At 46.9% G+C, this 25,380-nt stretch overlaps 1 protein-coding gene across 2 annotated transcripts; it reads right to left on the bottom strand.

The window, feature by feature from the left end:
• Window positions 1-10,667: 10,667 nt before the first annotated feature.
• MID1IP1 (MID1 interacting protein 1) lies at window positions 10,668-12,489 on the bottom strand. 2 transcript variants are annotated; one of them, XM_051811708.1, is made up of 2 exons: window positions 12,327-12,489; window positions 10,668-11,937 (listed from the first exon to the last, which is right to left on the bottom strand). In XM_051811708.1, exon 2 carries the CDS (start codon window positions 11,771-11,773, stop codon window positions 11,279-11,281), a length of 495 nt encoding a protein of 164 aa, XP_051667668.1. In that variant the 5' UTR covers window positions 11,774-11,937; window positions 12,327-12,489; the 3' UTR covers window positions 10,668-11,278. The 2 variants fall into 2 exon arrangements, with proteins under 2 accessions (XP_051667668.1, XP_051667669.1); XM_051811709.1 differs by having other exon boundaries at window positions 10,668-11,940; window positions 12,327-12,430.
• Window positions 12,490-25,380: the final 12,891 nt, after the last annotated feature.

Below are 25,380 nucleotides of genomic sequence, written 5' to 3'. Positions count from 1 at the left end.
AGCTTCTCTAAGAAGGAAAAGGAAAGAGAGAGGAAGAAAGAGAATATGTAGAAAGAGAAAGAAAGAGAATGTGCAGAAGGAGAAAGAAAGAAAGAAAGAAAAACAGGGTCATAAAAAATTTAATTCAAAATCTATTAATGCACCAAAATTCAAATCAGCTATGCTATTTTAAATAAATTGTGTAAGTAAGTTAGAACTGCCTTGACTCACCCTTATCTAGCCACCACAGTTCTTTCAGTGCATCAGCAGTAAATTATGTGTATTTGCCATTATTTTCTTGCAGTCAGATGGAAATAACGAACAACTCTGTTCATATGCTACTCACCATTTCCCCTCTCTTGATTACTCAAACTTTTTACTCCGGGTAGTGCTGTTAGCAGCTCTTTCTGCCATATTGAGGCTTTGCTGCCTCATGTCCCAGTCTCAGTCCATAACATTGATTTAATATAATGTGTCTTTCCACAAACTTCCATACATGCAGGGAAATACCTGCAGGAAGGAAAAGACAATAATTCTATGTTCATTCAGACACATTACAATCCCAAAAGAAGAACTGGAAACTTGTTTGCAAAAATCAGTAGACTTGAAAAACAGCAGTGTATATTTTGTGAAGAAAGGTAATGATGTTGATTGTCACTTGAAAGAAAAGGATTGCAGTATAAATAATGCAAGAGGGAAGGAAGAGGCAATGGACAAAAATAACATATTATTGGTCAAAATCAATAACAATCATCATACAGTTTTTATGAGAACCTATCATCCTTGAATAGGTGAAGGCTAAGGAGTGTACCTCAGTAGCCTAAAAATCAGAATGTTAAAGAGAAGTAAGGCAGACTATGTTTTTACCACTTGTCAAATAAAACACAACATATTTCTGAGTAACTAAGGCAGTATGTTTGCTGGCAAAGTGCGCAGTGTGTAATACTGTCATCTGTATATTGGGGGAACTCGGATCTGCCAATTCAGAGAAAGAGTGGCTCCCTAGAAATTAGTCATTTCATCTGATTAGTAACAAAAGGACTATTTTTTCTCTCCTTAAGGAATGTTTCCCCTTTTTGGGTCAGTTTCCCGGGCAATCTCCACACATCAATGTGAAGAGCTTGTGCCCAACAGTTCTGGCGACCGTCTGTGTCAGAGAGCACAATTTAGGAGGCATCCTCACAAAAACCTTTACCTGAAAAATCCCTCAAAAGGCACAGAGATTAGCTTTTCCCTAGTGCCCAGAAACTGCCTTTTGCTGCAGTGTACCAAGATGATACATCATGCACCATGTTCTTGGTTCTTTTCTTTCCCTCTGTAAGAACATCTTGATTTCCTAGAGGAAACTGAAGGATGTTTATGTGCCCTCACACATCCATGAAACTCACAAATAACAGAAAAGGTCTTTAAAATGCATTTGTGTTTCCTTTGCAGAGAAAATTGAGAGGACTGAGGTCAAAGGTGATTCATCATCTCTCCCACATTAATCAATGTGATGAGCCATCTATACTCAGCTTTGCTTCACATCCTTTGGTATTCTGGTTCCTAAACACTTACGTTGGCTACCTTGAGGCTGGAGCAAAGGTGGCCCGCTCTCCTTCCTCTAAAGACAGTTTAGAAAAGGGAAGACACTGCTGTACAACAGGAAGGATGACTTAGCAGTAAATGCTTGGACAGCATGAGTCATGCTGCTTTTATAGGAAGGGGCTTTTACCACACACTGGAGAAGAACCACGTTCCCTTTCTCTAATTCAAGATACTGTCTCTGCCATGCACTGTCCCAGCACGTGACATTCAGGATAACTGAGTGGAAGGAAGACAGTGTATAGCTTAGCCAACAGAGAATGAACTATCAAGCACCAAAGGTAGTCACATTGTGTTCCCCACAATATGCTCTGACAGTCCACAGACAGCTGGTTGGTCATATGGTGCCAGTCTCTCTTCCCTGCTTCTAGCTGCTACATGATATTAAAAGGAGCAGGAAGGAAGGGAAATCCCTTCTTAAAATCATGTATACAAACAATAGCTGCATCAATGCAGATGGAAGGGGATCTTGTCCAAAACACACAATCAGAAGCAGCAGGTGCCTCAGAGTCTGACAGTCAGTCTCTAATGAGCCTAGGCTTTCACAGAGAAAGCCATTGCACCTGGAGATGTTCCCTGACCACTGAGTCAGGGGAGGAGGAGGAAGGAGTTGGTGTGGTAGCCCCTGAAGCCCAGCCCTTGATGCAGAGGGCTCCCACTGCCATCAGTATCAACAACATCCTTACCCTGTGTGACTGTGTGATTCAGCCCACGGGTCAGTGCCTTTAGACACGTTTCTGATGGGAACTCTTTCCCAGAATTTTCTGAGTAAGTCATTACACACATGCAGACCAAGAGGGCACTGTGGACATCAAGGCGCCTTTCCCATCCTACGTGGTGACTCCAAGTCAGATTAGGGCACAGTGAACAACATTCTCCCCTACTTCCACATTCTGTGTGAAGGAAAGCTGGGCAGGAAAGCTGTCCAGGGTCACGTAGCCTTCCAGAGCAGCTCCCTGGCCTGTGCAACAGCTATGGGCCTGCAAAGCACATCAGGGCTCAGCACATCCATGTAGGCACTGCTCCAGGTCTCAGATCTGGTAAAGCATGCAAAGGCAGAAAAAACCCCATTTAATTTCAAAATATAAAGCTTTTTGCATTGTTCTCTTCATCCAGCAAACCACGACAGTGCAAAGGAACACGGGTATTTGTGCTTTCACACTGGAACCCTCTAAAATGTTGTTTATAGCCTGACAAAAGTACCTTATTCTTGCAAGCAATGAACTGAGCTCTTTCAGAAGGAGCTCACATACTAGGCAAGACTGACTTTGGGAGGAACTCCTTCAGGCTGGAGGATCACTGTGGATTAGCATCACTGTGCCCTACAGCAGATTCCTTTCTGCTTCTCCTTCTCATGAAGGCAGCATCTTCTGGCAAACTCAACAGGCATTCTCTCCTCCTCTTTCCTGATGGTACAGGCTCCTGCCTGCAACCTCCTGAGTTTTCCACATGGCTGCTCTAAGAGCAGGGAAGGAAAAGAGGACAAGAGTTGGAGCAGGGCACGGCAAGACTCCAGTGCCACAGGGAGGGCACAAGAGGGAGGCTGGCTGGGAAAACCATCAGCACATAGTGCTACCTACCCAGTGGAGAGAATTAGGCAAAATTTGTTTGGAGAAGTCGCCTTCTGTGGCTCTTCATCCGTGATGGCTGCAGCAACAGCAACAGAAAATTTTGCCTTACACACCAATGTAGAGGCAAGAGAAGGAGTCTGGTTGTTCCTGTAGCACAGTCTGTTCCTACCTCCTGCAGAAAGTGAGCTGAGCCAGAAGAGAGAACTGTTCCAAAATCTGTACTCCCCTAAACCACAGCACCCAAGAGAAAAGGTTTTAGCCTTAGTAGTGGTTTCACATCATGTCTGCTGAGAAGGGCTCCCCACAAAATACTCTTCCTTTTTATCCAGTGGCAGCTTTGAGGGCTAGCAGAGACCTTATTTTCAATCCTCCAAGTAGCTTCAAGTTCACCTTTAAGAGTTGTTCCAGTCCCTTCAGGAGCAACCTGCTCTCCTGGCTCTCAGTCTTCTGGTCGCATGCCTTATTTTGCATGGTATTCTTTAATTAGAGAACAAGAGACACCTTGTGCTCAGAGCACTCTCAGAGAGGGCAAGTCCCAGGCTCCCATCCCTCCATCAAGGCCTGGAACTTGGCATGTGTCAGTGCCTGCAGACAAGACAAGCCAGGGTTCCTGTTGCCCTTTTCTCTTTCCCTCACATGCAATCCAAACATATTAAAGCCTTTCATATCAAGCAAAATTGCTACCATGGTGTACTCAGCATCACTGTCCCATGGAATCTTGTAGGTGTTCTCCAGGAAGCTGGGACGCAGCACTTCACTGTGGCTTCCCCTCCCTGGGAAGCCTCCTGGCAGCCAGGGCAGGGTGGCAGCATCCCTGTGGGTTGTGCTCTGAAGGAGCTGAGTGTCTTGCTCTTGAAGGTCGTGTGGAAGCATCTCTCCTTGGTGATGGCCGCCGTGAGGGGACAGAGGCATCCAAGAGGCAGAGGGATGAGGTGTAACCAGCCCAGTCTCCTCAGTGCTTGCACCAAGTGGTTCGTGCTGCCCCGCTGATTCCGGTTCCCAGCTTCACAGGAGGGTGGAACGAGGAGCCGGCACTGCCTCCTCAGGGACTTCAGGCTCTGGCACAAGGAGCCTGGCAGCGAGGTGGCACACCAGTGCCGTGCCCAAGTCCTGCCAGGGATCTCAGCCCCAAGCAGCTGCCAGTTTCAGTGATACTGAAACTCATCAGCATACAAACCTCTTTTGAAGATGGAACTCAGATGACACTTTCACAACGCACTTATTCCAATCTATTCGGAATTGGCTGCCAAGAGGGGAGGTCCCACTCTGCCCCCTGGCAGCATGGTCCCAACCCTTCCTCCACACCAGCCCGCAGCTAATGCAGCTACACCTTCTGCTGAATGAGGGAGTTAGTACAGCTAAAAGCTTTTTTCCTCTGCTAATTTTCATCTGGATCAGCTCCCTGAGTCTGGTGACTCCATTGCTCTGTGAGTGTTGGTGCCAGCACAACAGAACTGGAGAGTTCATGTGGCTGGTGTAGGGGCTCGGGGACAGGACAGGACCTGCCCTCTTGGTGCTCCATAGGCTTGAACCAGTCAAGAAATAGTCACTGCTGGGTCTTAAAATAAATAGCTCTTTGAAAATATTGTAAAATACTCTTAGTTTGTTTTTTAAAACTAAAGTTTACCTGACTGTATTCACCTAGATGAGGAATTATTTTAGTCTTTGCTAAATACCATACATATTTTTCATTAAAACCAGGCTTCTCAACTTCTTTAAATGAGACATTTTTTTTTCTTGCATCGCACTGAACTTGGATACAAAAGCCAACATGAGAAATGCAAAGGCCATGATCTGCCAGCTCCCTTGCTTTTCCTTGTTGCTGTTCAGGTTCACTATGGGGTGCATTTTCCTCTCAGTGTGAGTGTGATGCTACAGTTAATACAAATGGGTACGTCAAAAGATGAGCACTGCACACATTAGCAACAGAAACCAGCTTTCTACATTGTTGGCTCTGCCTTCAAAACATCTATTTAGGTGCTCCAATATTTCTCAAAGTATGGATTGGTGATCAGCTATCACTACTAAAACATTTTCAAAAAAAAGTGCCTCCACATGAAAAATAACAGGTTAATAAAAGGAGCCAGGTTTAATTACACAATTCAAACAAGAAAATATAATGAAATCACCTAACACACTGTTACTACTAATTACAGCTCAAAACTGAGACCTTTACAGGTGACAAAATGAGTTGGTTTATTAGGAATTTCAGGGAGGAGAAGCATCAGAGAGGTGGGAAAAGGAATTGGGAAGGACATATATTGGTTATGGGGTGAGAAAACTCCCCATTGTCATTCTCCCTTCCCAACACAGTACATCCCTGAAGGAAAGGTTCACCTTCCATCCCTCTCCCTGTTCTAACACATGTGCCAATGGCCAAAAAGAAATCCCAAAGCAAGGGAGCTGCTGTGCTGTACTCTGAATCATGGCTTTAGGCACTCTGCCTGTCTTCTCAGTTAAAATACAGATGAAAAGGGAGATGCACTTAAAAAGGCTCAACTATTCTTAAGTGGTGTGTCTGTGCCTGTGGGACATCAACTCTGTTGTTCGTAACCCAAAGCTGCTCAGGTAAAACAGGCCAGAACAATAAGAAATAATTATATTAGAATAAGATGAATGTAGATATAAATCTACATCCAGATACAAATCTACATGTAGGTATGAATCAGATGGATGTAGATAAAAAGATATAACTGATACTATGACAAATCTTACAAATATCATAAGGTAAGCTCATTTACTGTTTTGTTATTTAATACAGAGACACCTGCTTTCTCTGTAAGTTCTTCAAGATTCTGTGTCATCCCTTCCTGAACAAAATCCAAAAGCACAAAAACTAAAAGGTGTTTTCCTCATTCCACCATTCCAGATCAAATATGTACAAGTATGTTTGAACAGGGAAGGAATATTACTTTTTACAAAGAGTGGCAATTCTGGCAGTTGGCTACCAACAAAAAGATATACAATTACTGCCCTCCTATTTGCAAATTTCCTTTTGGAATAGAGTTTATAACTTCATTCCTTAAAATTAATTTTGACCCAAACTTGTAATACAAGTCTGTGGTCTGAAACAAAAAATTATTTTGCGACATTAGAACTAATGCATTCAGGTATTTCTGCTTGCTTAGAGGCGACAACAACAAATAATAGAAAAATGCATGCAAAGCTGGAGCCACTTTTGCAATGCCCACCCAGATTGCACTCCCCTCAGATTTTATGGCAGGTTATAACCGATCGTGCTCTTCTTTTTTCCCCTGTGAGAGTCATTACTTAAGATCTTCGGAAGCAACTGCCGTCATCTACATGAAATTGTGCAAGGCATTTGACGTTGTCCTACATGACATCCTTGTCTCTAAACTGGAGAGACATGGGTTTGATGAGTGCACAGCTCTGTGGATAAGGAATTGGCTCAATGGTTGCACTCAAAAGGTTGTGGTCAACAGCTCGATGTCCAAGTGGAGAGCAGTGATGAGTGACATCCCTCAGGGTGGGTATCGGGAGCAGCACTGTTTAACATGTTTGTCAGTGACATGGACAGTGGGACTGAGGCTCCCTCAGCAAGTTTGCTGATGGCACTAAGCTGTGTGGTGTGATCAGCTCACTGGAGGGAAGGGATGACATCCAGAGAGACTGGAACAGGCTGGAGAGGTGAACCTGTGCAAACCTCACGAAGTTCAACAAGGCCAAGGGCATGGTGCTGCAGCTGGATTGGGGCAATTCCAGGCACAGATACAGGCTGGGTGGAGAACAGAGAATTGAGAGCAGCTCTGAGGAGAAGGACTTGGGGTTGCTGCAGGATGAGAAGCTCAACATGACCTGTCAGTGTGCACTCACAGCCCAGAAAGCCAAACATATCCTGGGCTGCACCAAGAGATACAGGTCAAGGGAAGTGATTCTCCCCCTCTACTCTGTTCTTGTGGGACTCCATCTGGAGTACTGTGTCCAGCTCTGGGGCCCCCTACACAGGAAGGATGTGGATCTGTTGGAGTGAGTCCAGAGGAGGCCACAAAGATGATAGAGGGCTGGAGCACCTCTCCTGTGAAGAAAGGCTGTGAGAGGGATGGGGTTAATCAACCTGAGAAGGCTCCACAGAGACCTTAAAGCACCTTCCAGTACCTAAAGCAAGCTACAAGAAAGCTGGAGAGGGACTTCTGACAAGAGCACGTAATGATAGGACAAGGAGAAATGGCTTTAAATTGAAAGAGAATAGGTTTAGATATTAGGAAGAAATTCTGTACTGTGAGCATGGTGAGGTAGTGAAACAGGTTGCCTAGAGAAGTTGTGGATGTCCCATCCCTGGAAGTGTTCAGGGCTAGGTTGGAAGGGGCTTGGAGCACCCTGATCTAGAGGAAGGCGCCTCTGCCCATGGCAGGGGTTTTGAAGTACATGATCTTTAAGGTCTCTTCCTACCCAAACCATTCTGCTTCTATGATCTTTGAGTTTTTCAGAATATAGTAGCTAGCATGCTGCTACCTATAGATGAATAATAAAAGGATAAAATGTTTAAAGATATGAATTATAAAAAGCAATACTTCCAGTCAAACTCCTCCCTTACTCTGGGCTTCAGGGAAATAAGTCAGTAGGGGAAAACTGCTGCAGATTTTTCCACAAAGAGATTAGCTGTGTAATAAATCCATAGGTACAAAAAGGAGACACTTTCCCCTTCTTTTTTTTTTCTTTTTGTTTTTCTGGTAGAACAGGGTGCAGAGCTTAAGTCCATGATGATAAAATCCTAATACAACTTTCTCTCTGACCACTAACATTGGAGCATTTTTCAGTGAAGTCAATCTTCTGATGACTCATGTTGTCTTGGTGCAAGAGCCTGGGCGGGGGGGAGGGACACAAACAACAAAACACAGCTATCTTGATCTATTTAAAACCCTCTGCAAGAAAAACTTTCAGAGGGAAAGTAGGAAGATCACAACCTAGCCCGATTCAGCCTCGTCTGCTTCCACCAAGTACTGATCAGCCTGTGATTCTTGTTCCTGCCATGGAACTCACACCCAACACCTTACACGCCTTACTCTATCTAGAGTCTGTTTCACTTAAATGAGCTAAAAATGACAACTGCTTCTCACAGGGCATGTAAATATGCCTGGTTTGAGCACAGCTGCAGTAGTTTGGCAAGTTGTCTTTTTGTCTGTGTGTGGCTTGGAAATAAAGTCACTTATCAAAGTATCTGAGATCGTTAGGATACTTTTTATATTAGACTGCTGTCATTTGCCATTATCACTTAAAAGTATCAGAATCACTTTATTGGAGCAGACTAAAGGGTTGCTGAACTCTGTATTTAATTGAGAGCCCTTAAAATGGTCCAGTCCTTCAAAAGGAAATGCAACTCCTAATCGTTTTATATAGCGCTGCTCACGGAAATTTTTCCCAATTCAGCATCTAACAAACAAAATCTGCATTAAGACTCTGCAATCTCATCTTTGTTTACTGCAATGTCAGGAGCCAGCATTTATGTAATTGCCTGACCATCCCACCTTTTAGGCCAAATTGTTTTCCGCAACAGCCAGCAGCAAAGTCCCATCCCTTGCCCTTTGCATGAGAAATACATCCCTGGTTTTATCTGTTTTTGCCTTCCCCCTGCATTACAAGATCACTTTCCTGATCCCAAGAGCCTCAATCCTCTCCCATGACCTTGAAAAGGGGGAATCCTAAAGCAGCTCCCAGGTGGGAGGTGGCAGAGTCTCCAGCTGGTGTGAGTCTCAGCAGGTTTTGCTGCAGCTGAGTTGGGATTACCGGGGCTGCTGCCAGCCCAGCGGCTGGGCCCCCACATGGGAGCCACGTGCAGTTCAGCAACTGCAGCTTAGTCAGAGGGAAGGCAAACCTTTGAGTCACAGTATCCTCCTACTTCTGTTCCCAGAGCTTTACTTGTAAGGAAATGCCACCTTTGCTGCCCAGCAGTGCTAGTTTTCAGCTGCTCTTCCACCAAAACTTTTATCTTGTATTCTTTTTTTTGAATGCAAAGGGGATGGATGCAACACTCATGGCGATACCGCGCTAATGTAATATTATTCTGACATTACTCATAGTCTAGATCAGCATCACATTGTCTCTTGTGCAACATTTAAACAGTATTGTCTAAATCCATACCAGGAGAAGTTACTGGGAGATCAAAAGGAGCGAGGGTGAAACTGCATTAGCTGCTTTTGTCTGAGGTTTCACTGGCGCTCCCGAGCAGAGGTTGTAATGTGGTTTTCAGCCGACTGGGCACAAGGCAGAAGGGAGCCACGCAGCAGAACAGGTTCTCCCTCTCACCCTTGTCTTCAGGAGAACAAAACTTTACCATCCAGCACAGGGCACCACATCTTTTGCCTTGCATTTGTTCAGCCACGGAAAGATTGGCAAGCTGATGTGTTAGGAAACCAGGGTAATCCCTCTCCTTGTTGCTGACTTTTTTCCTGGCATCTCCCCAAGAAGGGAGGGGAACAGAATTAAAAACATTACAAAAAGAACAAGCATCGCCAAACTAAAAATCACCCAGCCTTCTAAAGTTCTTCTTTACCCTAGAAGGGAAAACCTTCTAAAATATGTATTGTTAAACATAATGTAGGCTGATTGTTTTAACTTATACAAACATCTGCCAACTAGTACCATGTCTGGAGAGCTCATGCTTTACTACAATGTCCTAACAGTTGGGCTGAAAAATAAAGTGCTACAAAACATCTGAATTTAGGCAAAAATATGAATTTAGGCTGAGAGAAGATTTTTTTCTATTTTTAAAAGAAAAAACAAACAAACCCAACACCACCAAACGAGCACTAAATCTGAGAATAATAATATGAAGTGACATCTCAGTACAAGGAGATGTCTACGAACTTGGTATTTCAGTCCCTGAGAAGAGAACTTAGGTTATGGAAGGATGTACGTATTTATTAAATAGTTATCCTCTGTTTTATGTACACGTCATATTGCAATCAGTAAGTACACTTTGATATTAGAACTTAATATTAGAACAATATAGACACCCAATTCTGAGGTATTTACTTCAGGAAATGAAAAAAAAAAAACATAGAGAAAATCAGTACAATGTGGATAACATAAACCTGATTAATTCCTGGTATCCAAGGAGGATTACAGAGGAAAGAAATGCAAGAGGTGGGGGAGGCAAGTATCCCAGACCTATTTAGAAAGAGGAAAAAAGAACTCCCCACAGTACATTAAGACACTTCCTGAAAAAAAGCAAGAGTCATTCCTAGGCTTTGCTCCAACTTCCATGAATTGCTGCCTGCAGAGTAACCATGACTCGATCCTTCTTAGATTCTGTTAAAAGAGGCACTGACCTTCAAGTCAGCACTCAAACAGAGCAACTGTACTGTCTGCTGGGAACAGCTTACCAAAACTCAGGCCATGTATGGTGCAGTTAATACAGGCATTTGTACATTTTAGGTATGCTGAGTTATCATCACTGCCTAATTGTTCCCTTTGTGGGGGGAAAAAAAGCAAGCCACAAAACCCCCTTTCTTGAATATGCAGATTTCTGTGTCTAGTAAGGCAGCTCAGAAATAACTTAGAACAACAGAAGAATTCCAGATGTTAAAAATATCATTTAATTAAAGAAACATAAATCATACCAAAAGTTTAAGTCACTCTTAGTTAATACATTTGCATTTATTTTAGAATATACTCTACATCTGAGTAAAAAAGGTTTAAATAAACTCCAGTACATGTACAACCGTGGGACCCGCAATCTGTCCCGCAACAGAGGGATGCTCCTTAGCCCACTGGGTTCCCTCCGGGGTAACAGAAGCAATTTAGTGCCAGTTTCGTTATGTTCATCGGCTTGGGTTGAGCCTCCTTATCAGCCAGCCACACCACCACCTCGTACACGTAGGTGTTCAGCCTCCCCGCCCGGGCGGGCACAGCAACTGCTCGCCCCGGACCGTACAGTGAAAAAACCACGGAGGGGGTCAAAATAATTAATAAACTAGTATTGATTAATTTACATCTCTCTCTCGCTTGTGCGTTGGTAGAAAACCTGCTGCAGTCCTGGGAGTGCGCAGGGGAGCCTCGGCCCGGGGCGCTGCCCCTCGCCACCGCCGCGGCAGCAGCGGCAGCGCCGGGCGGGGACGCGCCGCTCCCGCTCCGCTCCCGCCGGGCCGGGCCAGGCGCCCCTTTCCCGCTCCCCACCCCGACGCTCAGTGCCCCCAGCTGCTGACGCCGATCTCCTGCTTGTATCTGTTGGTGAGGACGTTGGCCTTGCGGGTGAGCTTGGAGAGGACCGAGTGGAGTCCGCTGAGGTGGAAGTGGAACTGCTGCTCCAGGTCCTCCTCCCCCTCGCCCTCCTCGGCGGGCCCGCCGCCCAGCTTGTCCTTCTTGCGGGCCGCCTCCTCGCCCGCCGGCGGCTGCACCACGCCCCACTCGATGTCGTTGCGGATGGACTTGAGCAGCATGTAGTGGCTGTACATGTCCCTGCGGGAGAAGTAGGCGCCGGGGTCGCCGGGCGGCAGGGCAGCATCCCGGGGCGGGCACACGGCGCCCGCCGCGTCCAGCTCCTCCAGCAGCAGCGGCACGTCCCGCAGCAGGCTGGGCACCATCACCGTCTGGTCCATGTTGTTGACGGCGCCGATGAACCGGTTCATGGCGTTGAAGAGGGAGTACTTCTGGCTGTACGAGTCGCAGATCTGCATCATGTCGGCGGCTGGGCGGGCGAGCTCAGCGACGAGGCTTGGACCGGACCGCAGGGCTCCTCCGGCGGCGACCTCTTCCTCCTCCTCCTCCTGCTCCTGCTCCGCGTTAGCGGCACCAGCCGCCCTCCGCCGCGGGCTGGGCTCGGCGGCTGCTGGCGAGCAGAGTCCTGCTGGGAGGAGGCGGCGGGCGCCGCGGTTAGGGGCTGCTCGCTCTCCCTCCCTCCTTCTCCCTCCTCCCTCCCCCAGCCCGCCTTCCCGTCCGTCCCCTCCCGCCAGCGCCCCCTCCTCCTCTCCCGCCGCCTCCTTTATTCCCGGTCCCATCTCCTTTCCTCAGCATTTCCCTTCCCGTTCCTTCTCTTCGCTCTCCACCTCCCCTGCTGCAGCAGCCACTCCCCTCCGTACTAAACGAGGCAAAGGGCGAAAAAAGCCCCCGCAACTCCTCCCGGGAGCCAGCTCGAGATGGATGGCAGCCCCGCACCGCAAAATTAAAATTCAAGCGGTCCCCACCCGGCGATCCCCGGCCGAGGGACGGACACGCCGCGGGGGAGGCACCCACCGTGCTCCGGAGGCCTTCGCCGCCGCCCGTGGCCGCGCTCCCATCCCCGGCGCCGTATTTATAGCCCGTATCTCACACCAAGGTGTTCCCCAGTGCCACCCCCCGCGCCGCCACCACAGATAAAGGCGGCGGGCGGCGGCCGCGCAGCGCCGGCCCCGCCCCTCGCCAACACCGGGGGAGGGCGCCGGGAGCACATCCAGCACCGCCACCCGAGGGGGGCCGGGAGCACATCCCGCACCGCCGCCCGAGAGGGGCCGGGAGCACATCCCGCACCGCCGCCCGAGGGGGGCCGGGAGCACATCCCGCACCGCCGCCCGAGGGGGGCCGGGACACGGCGGGCTCGACGCTGGGAACTGCGGGGCGGAGTCCCCGGGGGAGCCGCGCTGCATCCCGCCTGCCCGCTCCCCGCTCCGGTTAGGCGACGGTGGCAACCCCCGCGCCCCAACCCTGGGAGACGGCACTGGCGGTCGCAGAACCCTCCGGGGCACAGGCACCACCCCGAGCGGGGGTCGGCGGCGAGGGGCGCGGTGCCCGAGGGGCTCCGTGACCGAGCAGCGCCAAAACACCCCCACGTCCCCGACCCCTCCTCACCGCCCGCCGCCCCTCACGGCGGCCGGAGGGGGCGGGGCCGCGCTGCGGGCGGGGCCGCGCGGTTGATTGACAGGTGACTGACGGGCCGTGCCGCGGGGACACGCGGGCCCCGCGTGCCGCCCGCGTTCCCCCGGCCCGCCCATTGGCTGCCGCGCGCTCGGCGAGCGTGACGGCGGCCCCGCCCCCCTCCCGCGCTCCGCGTGCCCCGGCAGCGGCTATCGCAGCGCGGCGGGCGCTCGGCCGGGACCGTGTGCCACAGCCGCCGCTCCCCGCCGCCCTCCCTCGTCCCACCGCACCAGCCCGCGGGAGGGGAGCTCGGGCAGCCCTCGGGCAGCCTTTGTCTGCGGTCCGGGGCAGCGCGGGGCGGCCGGCATCACCCCACAGCCTCACCTCCCGGCCGCAGCCAATCGGCGCGCCGCCCGGCGGCCCCTCCGGCCAATCAGCGAGCCCGCGGCGGCAGCCAATGGTAAACAAGAGCGCCCCCTCCCTCGCGCGTGCCCCCGCCCTGGTAACAGACGGGTTGGGCGCGAGCGCCGCCGCGGGTCACGTGGGGCCGGGATGAAGGATGAAGGGGGTGGGGAGCGTTGCCATGGCAACGGGCCGAGCATCACCCGGAGGCGCCGGGGCACCGCGGGCGGAGCGGCAGCGCCGGGGGCGTCCCGTGCTCCGCATCATCCAGCGCGTGAGGCAGCGGATGCGCAGGGACGAGTAGCTGGGCCTGAGCGGCCGAGGGACCCCCACGCCCCCACCGGCGCTGCCCCAGCTCCTGCCCGCGACGCTGCTCCCCGCAGCCCCTGTGAGACCCCGGTGCCGCCCAAACTCCAACCCGAAGGTTGGAGGCCGCTTCCCTGTGTGAGGGATGGGGCCGCAGGCAGCTCGTGCGCTGAAAATACTTGTGGTTAAGCAATAGCCAGAGATATGGGCTGGTATAAAATTATGAGCTGTTCGCAGATAATTCACTACGGAGAAAATAAAAAAAATAATCTCACCAAGCCAGAAAATTGGCCACGACTTATATTTGCATCTGTATACATGCGGTGTGTCGTTAATACACCATTAACGGTTTTGCTGCCTTTAATTGAAATACAGCCTGCACTGAACGTTCAATAAATTGGAAAAAGCAATAAATCTTTAGAAACAAGGGGAATTGGTTTATTGTTCAACTTTCCAAATTAAAACAAAACAATTAACCATCTGAACAAATTAAAACAGAAGCCTTTTACCTGAGGTTACAGCATGCTGGCTGGCCAGGAGGAACAGTTGACAGAGATAACCCAGCTTGGAGCTGCAAGCACTTGTGTCTTCGGTGCAATGATACGACTAATACAAATTATGGACGGAGCACAAAATAATTTTCACCAACACCTACTCTCTTTGTTTCCCAAAATGTATAGCCACATGGTCTGCTTCCACCTTTGGGTGTAAATGTTTCCTTATTTTAGTGTATCACTAGTGCAGTGCTGTAGCCTGTGCAGGCATGTGCCTCACCCATTTGGTTGAGACAGATCATACTCAAGTCAAACTTAACAGCATAAGGTAAGGCAAGGGGCTTTTCTTGTTTTTTTTTAAACTTCCTTATGTTCTGATAAATTTTGATATGTGGTGTAACTGTCTCTAGTACATATAATGTATATCATTAACACAAACCTGAGTAGGTTTGATTGCTCTTTGGTTAAAATGAAATAAAGGAGCACATATTCCTAACTTTGGTGGTATGTAATTGCCATGGCTTTGCACACAAGAGAAAAAGACATGGCACTTTTTTTTTCCACTCCTCTTAAGAAAAGATGATCCCATTTAAGGCACAAACTTTTATATGCAAGTGGCACTTGTTTAAAATGCTTGCTCTTTAGAATTATCTGGTTATCGTGGCCTGGAAGGGGAATCAGCTGGAAACCCTTTATCTCGTGTCCTGAGCAATGAGAAAGCTGCATATTCACTATCTGGCAGTCCAAGAAGGTGTAAACATGTACTTTTTCCCAGTACAGGGTCCTGGATAAGGAAAACAATACAACAACATGAAACAGTAGACTTTCTCCAGCACCTCAACTGGATGGAGCACTCCTAATGTACAAACTCAGCAGCGTTGGGGTGAAAACACCTCTCTGCCTGAATAGATTTGGTGCCATTATTCAGGAAAGCATAGGTCACATATAAGTTACTATATTATTTAAAACCATTTGATTTTCTCTGTAATGAATGAGATCTGGTGATGTTCAGCTCTTTCTGGACAAGAGCCTTCTTCCTTTCTTCTTTCTGAAGAATAACAGGGACGAACTATAGTTATTACTATTTAGCTGTTACTGAACTATTACCAGCATGAACTGTTTCACTCAGCTGTACACCAGTCTTTAGCTCCAGTAGCACTGAGGTTGCTGTCCCAGTGCTACAAAGGTTGGCTGTAGGATCAGTGCTGTTAGTGGCCTGTTTCCTCTGGCAACATTAGCAGCTGTGCAGTGTTTTTCAAGAAAAGACAGATGATTCTGTCAACTTGCGTGGGTTTTCATACCATTTGCAAGGCCTATCTAATTTCTCTCTGCAGTGGCAACAAGATAACTAAATGTCTTTGTTCACAGTTTTCCCAAGACACATGCTGGCACAAAAGAAGTGCCACTGGCACACTGCAGACCAGCAATGGCTACACTTTGGGAGATAGGAAGTTGTTCTGCTGCACAGTGTTTGCAAAATAAGATAAGATCTTGTGTGGGCAAAAAGTGATAAATATGTGCAAATATTTAGCGTTGCATTCTGCAGCCTGGGAACACCATTTGGGCCAGCCTTGTAAGAGCAGCATCTCTTGGGAATTTCACTTCCTCTCATAATCTGTTGTCAATGTGACACAGCAGATTAGAGTTCAGCCTTGGAAACTGCGAGTTGTTTCCTTCTATTCCTATTTGACACACATTTTTGCTCAAACTTGTGAACTGCTTCCATCATTTTTGGGAGGCAGTCCAGATGCATGCATTTAACACTTCTTTCTCTTTCTGAAACCGAGTCCAGTTGTACCAAACTCTGAACTGAGGAAAGCCTTCATTCCTCATCCAGAAGGAATGTATGTAAATTTATCATCTTAATTGATGCCTCTCCATGAGTTTCATATAATCAGCCCTTGTAGCTTAACATGCTAATGAACAGGGTAAGTAGAAACCTAATATGTTAAAGGAATGCAGACCAATTTGTCTGAGTCCTGCTGAGACCTGCAGTGTAAGTTTTTCAAAGACTTACTCATCTTTGTCCTATCTTTCACTCAGCCACCTTTTACAGCTATTTCTGTTGGACCTCTGTGAGCAGAGCTATTCTCCAAAGTGGACAGAAACCTCTGTGAGGATGTGCAGAGGGGTCAGGAATAGAATGCTTGGAGAAGGCAGTGGTGGTGGCAAATCCCTCTTCCCTTTGGCACACGTGCAAATCTGGGCGAGACCTCACATTGCCAGAAGCCACACAACAAGGGCTCTGCAGCGTCATGTCTCAGCACAGCACAGCAGTGTTTTGTGTGCAGGGTGACAAGTGTGGGAGTCCAGTGGGACCTCTGCTGGGACTGGTATCAGGGAGCAGTGCTGGGCAGGGAGGTGGCCATCTCAGGCAGCTCCTGTGAAGCCCCTCCGAGCCTCCTGGCTCTGCAGTTTGCACCCGGGTCTCTCTAGACCTGTCAAGTCCTTGCTTCCTCAGAAGCTTTCCTGGAAATAATTACATGTACAGCTTAAATCTATTTGCCAGTTACTGTGTGTTTTCAGTAGCTAGCACTACGAGATCGAAACAGGCGCTCCCTCCTTAAAGGAGCCGATGGGATAAATGCTGCCACAGATTGTTCGCGTGGTATGTGCATAGCATCCCTCTCCCCTACCTTTTACCAGCCTCATCCATCTTCTCTGGAAGCTGGTCGAAGCAGGCACTGTGGTGTGCAGTGCCCAGGACAGCAGCAGCCCTTTTCAAATGGCTCCTTAGTGCTGCCATAATAAGCCTGATAAATAAAACATGGCTTGCAGACACGGATTTACTGGAGAGGGCTAAGGGGGCTGTAGCTCCCTCATTAGTATCTCCCGGTGCAGCATGTGTGCTCCTCATTATGTGGCACAGTGGCGGTTGTCTAGTCATCCACGCTGAGGCTGCAGCCACTCCAAGGATGCACCAGGGATCCCAAGGATTCTTTTTTTTTCTCCTGTGTTAATAATAGGAATTTACAAGATGGAAAAAAAAAAAGAGGAATGAAGAGGATGAAGGGGGGATAGATTGTAACCGTGTCTGATTTTCTCTCCCTTGCACCTCTATAAGTCAGCAGCAAATGCAGGGAAATCCATATAGCCATGCTAATATGGAACTGGCACGAGTAGGATCGAGACCTCTGGACTGCATGAACTCTTATTTTTGGGGAGCTTTGTTTCTGTTCAGTCTAAAACGCTGCTTCTAAACTCGTGGCCGAAGTATAAACTTTGTCATCTCCCTCGCAGTTTTTGTCTTCTGTTCAAGAGAAAAGAAGCAATTTGGCAGATTTCAAGTCCTTTAAAGCTGGGGACTCAGGAATCTGGGTTAATCTGAACAGGGTTTGTGGAGGTTTGATCCAGCTTTTCTTTCCGGCCACCGCTTAAATCCCTCCTACCTCCCGCATACAAGTTACAACTGCATCATCGTAGTAACCCTGTGACCAAGAGGCATGAGAGTCTCCTCTGAGACTGTAATCTCACTCTAAACAGCTCTCTGGCGGGTGCTCGTGAGTGGCGATACATCATGCAATTTTCTCCTTTAGAGGCTTGCGGTGTCATCTCCACCGTGATCCCTGCCCTTCTTGGCCAGTGCTGGGAAGCCAGAGACCAAGGCCAGCCTGGGAGCATGTTCCTGGAGCAGCACAGCATGCCTGGGGCACGTGTTGGGCCATGAATGGTGTTAGCAAAACCTGCCCCTTCCTCTCGGCCACCCAGCCGTGCTCTGGCAGCAAAGATGCCCGTTTATGATGGCAGGAGACTTTGCTGGTGTAGCGAAGTAATCCTCAATAAGCTCATGACTTTTCTGTAATAGTATTTAATATGCAGATAGTCAAACGAATGCCACCGTGATATATTTTTATGGACAAATATTATATATTAAGCCCTGATTTATACATTTGAGCGTAATACCTGGGGCTCTGAGGAGAGCCTTTAATCTCTGTCAGCGAGGCAGCACGCATGCTAAAGCGCCGAGTAAATCTGCACGGGAGCTGTGAACTGAGCGCAGCATATATCAGAGTTCTTCCGCCTGATAAAATTAAATACACGAGGCCACCTTTCTGTGACATTATCGGGTTGATTCGCAGGGGCTGACATCAGGAAATACCGATTTGCGCTTCTCACTTTGACCCAAACTGGCGCTGTCCCTGCTGTTTTTGCTGTTCCCGTGTGGGAAAGGTGCCACCTCAAGCTCCCAGGAGACGTTCCTGGATGGAGGAAGGTTTCCGTCCGCGACTTGCCCGCTCTCCTTCCATCACCTTGCCTCCCATGTGATCGCCTGGGTGCAGATGGGGAGGGGACAGTGCCCTATTTAACTTCCATCAGCACGTGTAGTAAGGTGAGCATCCTCTCAGTATGGGGGTTCTGCATTTAATAATCTCACCAGCTCAACTGTTTTTATCTGAATCTCCCTCCTGAACTGATAAATCTAAATTGCACATTTTCTAACCCGCTTTAGCTTAGGGGTAAATCTCGCAGGTATCCTCAGGTGACGAGCGGGGTCTGCCGCGCCTCTCCAGTGCCATCTACTGCACCTTTCTTGGTACTGCCTCCCCTTCCCGTCTGCCTGCTCACGGTTCCCGCAGCAGCTGCCCCTTCATCCCGCCGAGTTGGTGGAAAAACGGGAGCTCTAGTTTTGCTTGAAAGGCTCGGAGCTGTCAAGGTGGTGAAACAAATGCCATACGCATTCATACAGTCCTATAGATTGTATTTCCTCGTTTTAAACCAGTGACTGATTTTCACTGCCTGGCTTGCTCTTGATAAATTCTTCACTTTGTGCTTGGAAAGAGAAGAAGATGGAGCAAAACAAAGGTGGCCACCATCACTAAAGCTTTCCGTGATAGGTGGTGAACTGGGGATGTGGCAGGATGAGGGGCTAGAGGAGAACTTTGTATGGGGAGGAGGGGGTCTGCATAGGAACAAGTCTTCTGTTTGCTGCCAGAAGATGCCAAGGGAGGGACATCAGCTTGGATTTCTGCCATCTGATGAGGACTTAAAAGGTGGGACTAGAAGCAGCAGGATTTTCCTGTGAAAGTCCTATCTCTTCTTTTTACGTTGAGTATTAAAGGGGAAACTGCTCTGAAAGAATATCCTACTTTTCCAAGCTCTGTAGTTCAGAGCTGACATGGAGGCGTTATGTGTCCTTTTTATATGCACTGCTATTATAGTGTGGTTTTGGCTGGAGGATGCTGTATGGTTAAAGATGATTATTACAACCAAAAATAGTATCAGAGCTTTCTGAATGCTATGACTATTATGTATTTTTATGATTAATATTTAGTGGCTTTACAAAAAGCACCAAAAGCTGGAAGTCAAAATCATAACAAAGATGTGCTAAGGACTGTGTATGAATCTTTTTTTTTTTTTTTAGAAATCTGTTCATAATGAGTATTTCTGTAGGTTTTAGATTAACATAAAAATACTACCAGTCTTTTTCAGTATATTTTTTTTAATTGAAACTCAGATCATCTGTTTGAAAAGAACTTGTTTCAATGGCAAGTAAAATATTTTTCCACAACCCTTGTGAAAACTGGAAATTAGGTAGATTTGGCAGCTTAGCCTATGAAGTTCTGTGGCAAATCTGCAAACTGAAAGACCACAGCGTTTTGTCCGGGCTTTGATGAAGTTTTGAAAAGACCTAAATTAAATCCATGCTGTAGCCATATGTGTAATTTTGTTCTACTGGAATAGCTTATAGCTGTCAGTGAATTTCTCTGTACTCCCAGCATTGTGTAAGGGATGATACAAGAGCTTGAAGATTACGCTCTCCAGTAGTACCATGCGTTTGCAGGCTTAAAATTATTACCACAGCATTTTTTCATTTACATGCCTGGAGAGAATCTGGTTTTGCAGTAAATTTGTATTTCAAAGCAGATTTCTGTGTCCATCATTATTGGTGGTTTACAAGATTTCTCTTTTTTTCCCTCCATTTGGGTATGTGGGAACAAATGAAATAAACCCATCATAAAAAATAATTTTGTCCAGGTGGAGCATAAATCAGCCAAAAAAATATTATTCTACATGGCAAATAAAAAGCATATGCTGTATTATTTAATGCACAGCCTCCATATTCACATACAAAATTAATGCTACAGTGGGAGGTAAAACTGATGGAGGCAGACAATGAAAATATTAGGAGTAAAACATCATACCAGGAACAATTCAAGCAGAGCCACTTGCAGGGTCATGGTCGTATTCCATTTCAAATGGGCATGGAAATACACTGTGGGTTATTCTTCTCCAGAGATGCACACATAATAAGCACCTGCTCCCCATGTCTACTCTTCCCTTTTAACTGTTGATTTATTGGATGTTTCTGAAAGCTGTGGTCAGGCTTGTGAGGGATATATAACGTGGTGCCTGCAGGAAGAAATGGGAGCGGGCAGACGAGCTGCCACACTCTCCATCCCTACTGTGTGTTGAAGGGCTGAGTGGGGTTCAGAACAAAAGCTGCCTGTTCCTCAGCTTCCAAGGAAAAGGATGCCACTGAAAGGTAAATAATGGGTCTGCCTGTAGTCATTGTGCCTGGCTTGCACCATGGAAAGTCAGTAAAAAATCCCAAACTGTGTTCCTTGCCTCAAACTGGAGTAAATGGTGGGTTGAGGGGGAGAAACATACAGTGTTCAGCAGTCTAAGGCACCAAAAGGGATCTTTGCCATCACTAGTTACTTGTCTTCCACAGCATCAAGTTAAAAAATACATATCCATAAAACATAATATTGCATGTGTTTTAAGGTAATTTTCAGAACAACATTATGAATCCAACATTCTTACATGTGTAAGAAGGTACATACCACATACTACTACTCCATACTACATTGGAGACAATACCACCAGCACATTATTCATTCTCACCCTAGTTCTCCCAGGGCTGGGGCGGGTTCACTCCAATCCTCCCCTAAACTGACAAGCAGCCTTACTAAATAAGGGATGAACATAATCTTCAGATATTGTTGAAGATAGGTCACTAGAAAGAGACTTTAAATTGATAAGATGTTTATCCATCTAATTTAATAAAAAAAAAAAGTGCACAGAGAATTTTCTTGCTCTCTGCCCTGCTCTCTCACTATCCTTTGGTATTTTCTTCTCTGCAGCAAGAGTAGAGCTTTTACAGCTACAAGGTCTTGAGATGCTCTAGTCATGGTATTCCATGACATATAGTGACACAGCATGCCCATTTGGAAAAAAAAAAAGAAAGAAAAATATTTTTAACTATACGATGTGAATTAGAAAATGTAGGGTTACTGAGAATCATTGTGAACTGCACATTTTATGTCCATGGCTAAGAAAAAGGTCCACTGTAGCAGCTGAAGTAATGCATGGTTTGGTTCCCCTATGATGGTGAGGAGTTTATTGACCTAGAACTATGAAATCATTCAAAATGACATTTGGCAATGCTGAACTTCTGACATAAATCCCCTGATGTAATGAAATGGAGAGGGCAGGTGCACAGCCTTCCACTGAGCCCTGCTGTGTCTTTAAACAGCAGCAGGAGAGGGGTACCAAAATCAGAAAGCTAGAAGAGCAGTACAGGAGCAAGAAACTCTTGCATTTTAACCCCAGCTCTGATTCCTTCTTTGGTCCTAATCCAGTCACCTTGGGTCAGAGATTCAGGCATCAATCAGTCACAGTGAACGTCAGGCTTTATACAGAACTCCCTGTGTTCATTCCTGAACCCCTTGGACATGACTTACAAACCCAAAACAGCACCAAGGTGTTTGAAAACCCAGTCCTGATGGTGTGTGCTGAGGGCTTTTGAAATAAGATCCCTAAGGTCTGATCTTGCAAGTTCGTGATGGAGTTGTGAGTCCATCCCACTTACTTACCTACTTGTGATACCTCTCAGGCAAGGCAAGGCCTGACCCTTTATCTATTATCAGCTGCAAGGGACACAGCCTTGGACATCACATTTGCTTTGAAGACCTGTTAGGGCATTCTTGCAGGAGCAGGGCCCACAGGACTCAAGGACCTCTGCACCATGTCCCATTCCATGCTGTTGGAGTGCTCTCTCTCCATCTGATATCTCATGGTTTTTCAAAATCAGTTTATGAATAGTTTCAGGGAATACCCCTGACCATAAGGCCTCTTGGTAGATTTTACAGCCCAACAAATGTATTTCATTTTGCATAAGGATCTATCCTCTGTTTCTCAGTGCTTCATGCAATCTTTCCTTGACCATCATGAGCCAAACACAAGGTTCTGCAACCTGGTCAGCCAAAGACCACTTCTGCATGTACCAGACCTTAAACCAAAGGTGTAGTCTGAATGACACAAAATTGCTCATGAGCACAGCGAAGCAGAAAAAGATCATCTCTTCCCACACAGTCTTCCTGATCCGGATCTGTATTCATCAGCACTCACATTGTAACTCCCCTAGAGATGAACCTGCCACAGCTCCTCCTGGTAGTCAAAGCTCATCAGCAGATTTCCAGGTGATCTGTGGGGCAGATGGGTGCATGGGCAGAAAGGAAGATCAGCCAGAACTTATCACTTGCCTTGGTTCCTGGTCATCAGTGGATTTTTGACTCCATGTGATTCTTTTTCTTTGGCAGACCTGTTTCAAGAAAAATGTGTCCCAGCCTGACTTTCACACACACATCATGTAACTGGAAAGGAGATTTGGAGCACAGACCCATCAGAAAGCACTGACAAACACGGAAAATAATACCTCCCAAAATAGGGGGATGTAAATTTACTCTCTGGTGTCTTTCAGCTCTAGTAATCTCAACTGGTCCAGTAATCTTGATTGCTATAAATAACACTGCAGATGTTCTCCAACAGAAGCGTTATCTTTTGTCTGATGGCATCCCTTTAAGTGCTAAGACACTGTTGGTCCCAGTTTTTGCTGTAGCCAAATAGGACTAGGTGGAAATCAATAGTCCCATTTCACCTGTCACTTACTTAAGCTTGATCTGAACCTGTGTTTGTAAAGCTGAAAGGCTTTTCTAGTCCACTGTTATTGTGCCTCCCACAGCCAGCCCGCCTGTGAGAATTTCACATTTCTACATTTTAAAAAGAAATACGATGGATGATGATAATACATTTGTTTTTGTTTAATATGTTTTAATCAACAATTTTTCTGTTATTAAGGCTGGGCTAAAAAGAGACTGCTTCAAAAGGAGACATGTCTGCTCAGAGAAGAGACTTTCATAACTCATTCAGAGTTATAGGCCTTACCCACGATATTAGTGCTAAAAATTGATTATCCATTCCCACTTGCTTCATGATCCATAGCTTTTTTTTTCATTCATATTGTAAGCTGGTTTATACAGAGTGAGACAGTGCTTTTAAATAGCCAAGGATGAGCATGATACATCTTACTAAAAGCACACACCAGCAGAAAGCAGGATTTTTTCATGTTAGCCTGGTCCCATCCTGAAGGTAGGAATAATCTGGAACCAACAAGTATTATGGCTTCTTTCAACCTGAAAAGCAAATACCCTTCAACCCTTCAGTTAGTGTGTGTGCACTGCCCACTCAGGTTTACTGCTGCACTTTTATCTCCAAGTGCAAAGTCTGGGGCTTGAAAGAGCACTTGAAGAACAGTTTTCTGTGGTTCCTAGGAAAAGGTCATTTTGGGATTGTCACTAACACCTCACAGAAGGCAAGGGAGAGGGGGAAGGACTGAATGTTGCAACGATGGAGTGAAAAATCAAAGGGAGGGACAGGGCTCAAAGCTTCTCCAAAACTTTCAGAGTGAAAGTTCTGTTTTGAACATCAAACTTCAGCAACATGGGATCACCTGCTCCCAAGGAAGGGGACTATGCATAAGACACCTCCAAGGGGCTCAGCTCATGGCCATTAGCACTCAGAGCCTTATACACTCTCTTGCAGCTTAGGGGAAGGAGTACCATTCCTGCCATCAACTCTGTGTTCCCAAGCATTAAAAGGGCAGAGCAGCTTGGATATTTCCTTCAGATGAAAATGTAAAGGTTGCAATCTACAACTTAAGCTGATATTTGGATTCCAAAAGTTAGTTACGGTGTGGGAACAGAGGTTACCCCTAAAATGGGGTAAGTTGTAGTGTTGCAGTTGTGAGGATGAGTTTATTGACATGACCATAACCTTAATTCCCTGTTAAGGCAGTGGTTAAACCACAACACTATCTTACAAAAAATAGAGAGCTAACTTACTGGCCTGCCCAGAGATTTTTTCTTTTGATTTAGACCTAAAAGGTTTTGGTTATTTGATCCAAAACTTGATCCTGAAGATTTCACCTTTCCCTCTGTAACTCTTTTTACCTAAAACAGGTATATCTGCACACAAGGAAAAGGAATAACAGACTCCTAATAAAAACACCTTGCAGCTTAACTGCAGAGTTGGTAGTTTCCCTCACATAATAAAACACCCAATGCATAGACTGACATGAAATTGAAAGGAGAAGCGTTTCCACTTGAAACTTTTAAGTGTGAGTCTCTTTTTGTTCAATAAGGAGACAAATTTTGTCACCCAGTTGCTGGATAATCTCTTTTGAAGTGAGGTCTGCTTGTCTGGCACAGGATCTCGAGCTCCTGAGGACAACTGATGCCTGAACAACAAATGCCAACAACAGCAATAAGGAAACCAACCACCTCTACATCCATACCGGCCCCTATGGTCTCCTCACCTACGGTGTTTATGAGCTGCATCCGATCTTTAGGGCACGATCTCTGCGGTTGCAGGTTCCCTGTGGTTTGCAGGCGGGACAGAGGGCATGTGAAAGGGCAGGGGGATGGATGTCCAGCACATCTTCCTCGAGGTGGCCACGGGCGGGCTGTACCCGCAGCCACCTGCTTTAGGGGGCCGGGGGTGGGGGGAGGTAGGAGCATCAGCCCGGGCTGCGCTGCCAAAACTGGCGCTGTTTTGCCATCTAGTGCCACGGGTCCAGATTGCAAGAGCCCATCGCCTCCCTCCCGCTCCCCCACGGCCAGCATCGCAGAGAAAAACAGCTTTATGGCCCAGCTAGAATGACAGGAACTTCAGCTTGGTTTGTTTTTTTTCGTGTTTGGTGTTTTTTTTTTCCTTTTAACATTAATTCACATCAATATTTTATTGATTTTATTGTCGTGCTGCAATGGCTAACCCCGGCCCAAAGAGATGGTGGGTGTTTCGTGCTGTCAATAGCAATGGGAAGGGAATAAATCGCTGGTGGCCACACAAGCTGTCTATGGCTCGCTGGGAAACCCTTCCCTAGCTGATTTGCAGTCGCCTAAAAGTGGATGTTTAATGTCATTTGGATCTCCTGATTTAGGGCCAAAACTGTGATGGAACCAGAGCTGTTAGCT

This window comes from Manacus candei, unplaced genomic scaffold, assembly GCF_025592945.1.
Source record: "Manacus candei isolate 608988 ecotype Guabito, Panama unplaced genomic scaffold, ASM2559294v1 h1tg000083l, whole genome shotgun sequence".
Taxonomy (NCBI): domain Eukaryota; kingdom Metazoa; phylum Chordata; class Aves; order Passeriformes; family Pipridae; genus Manacus; species Manacus candei.
This window is presented reverse-complemented; position numbering and strand designations above follow the sequence as displayed.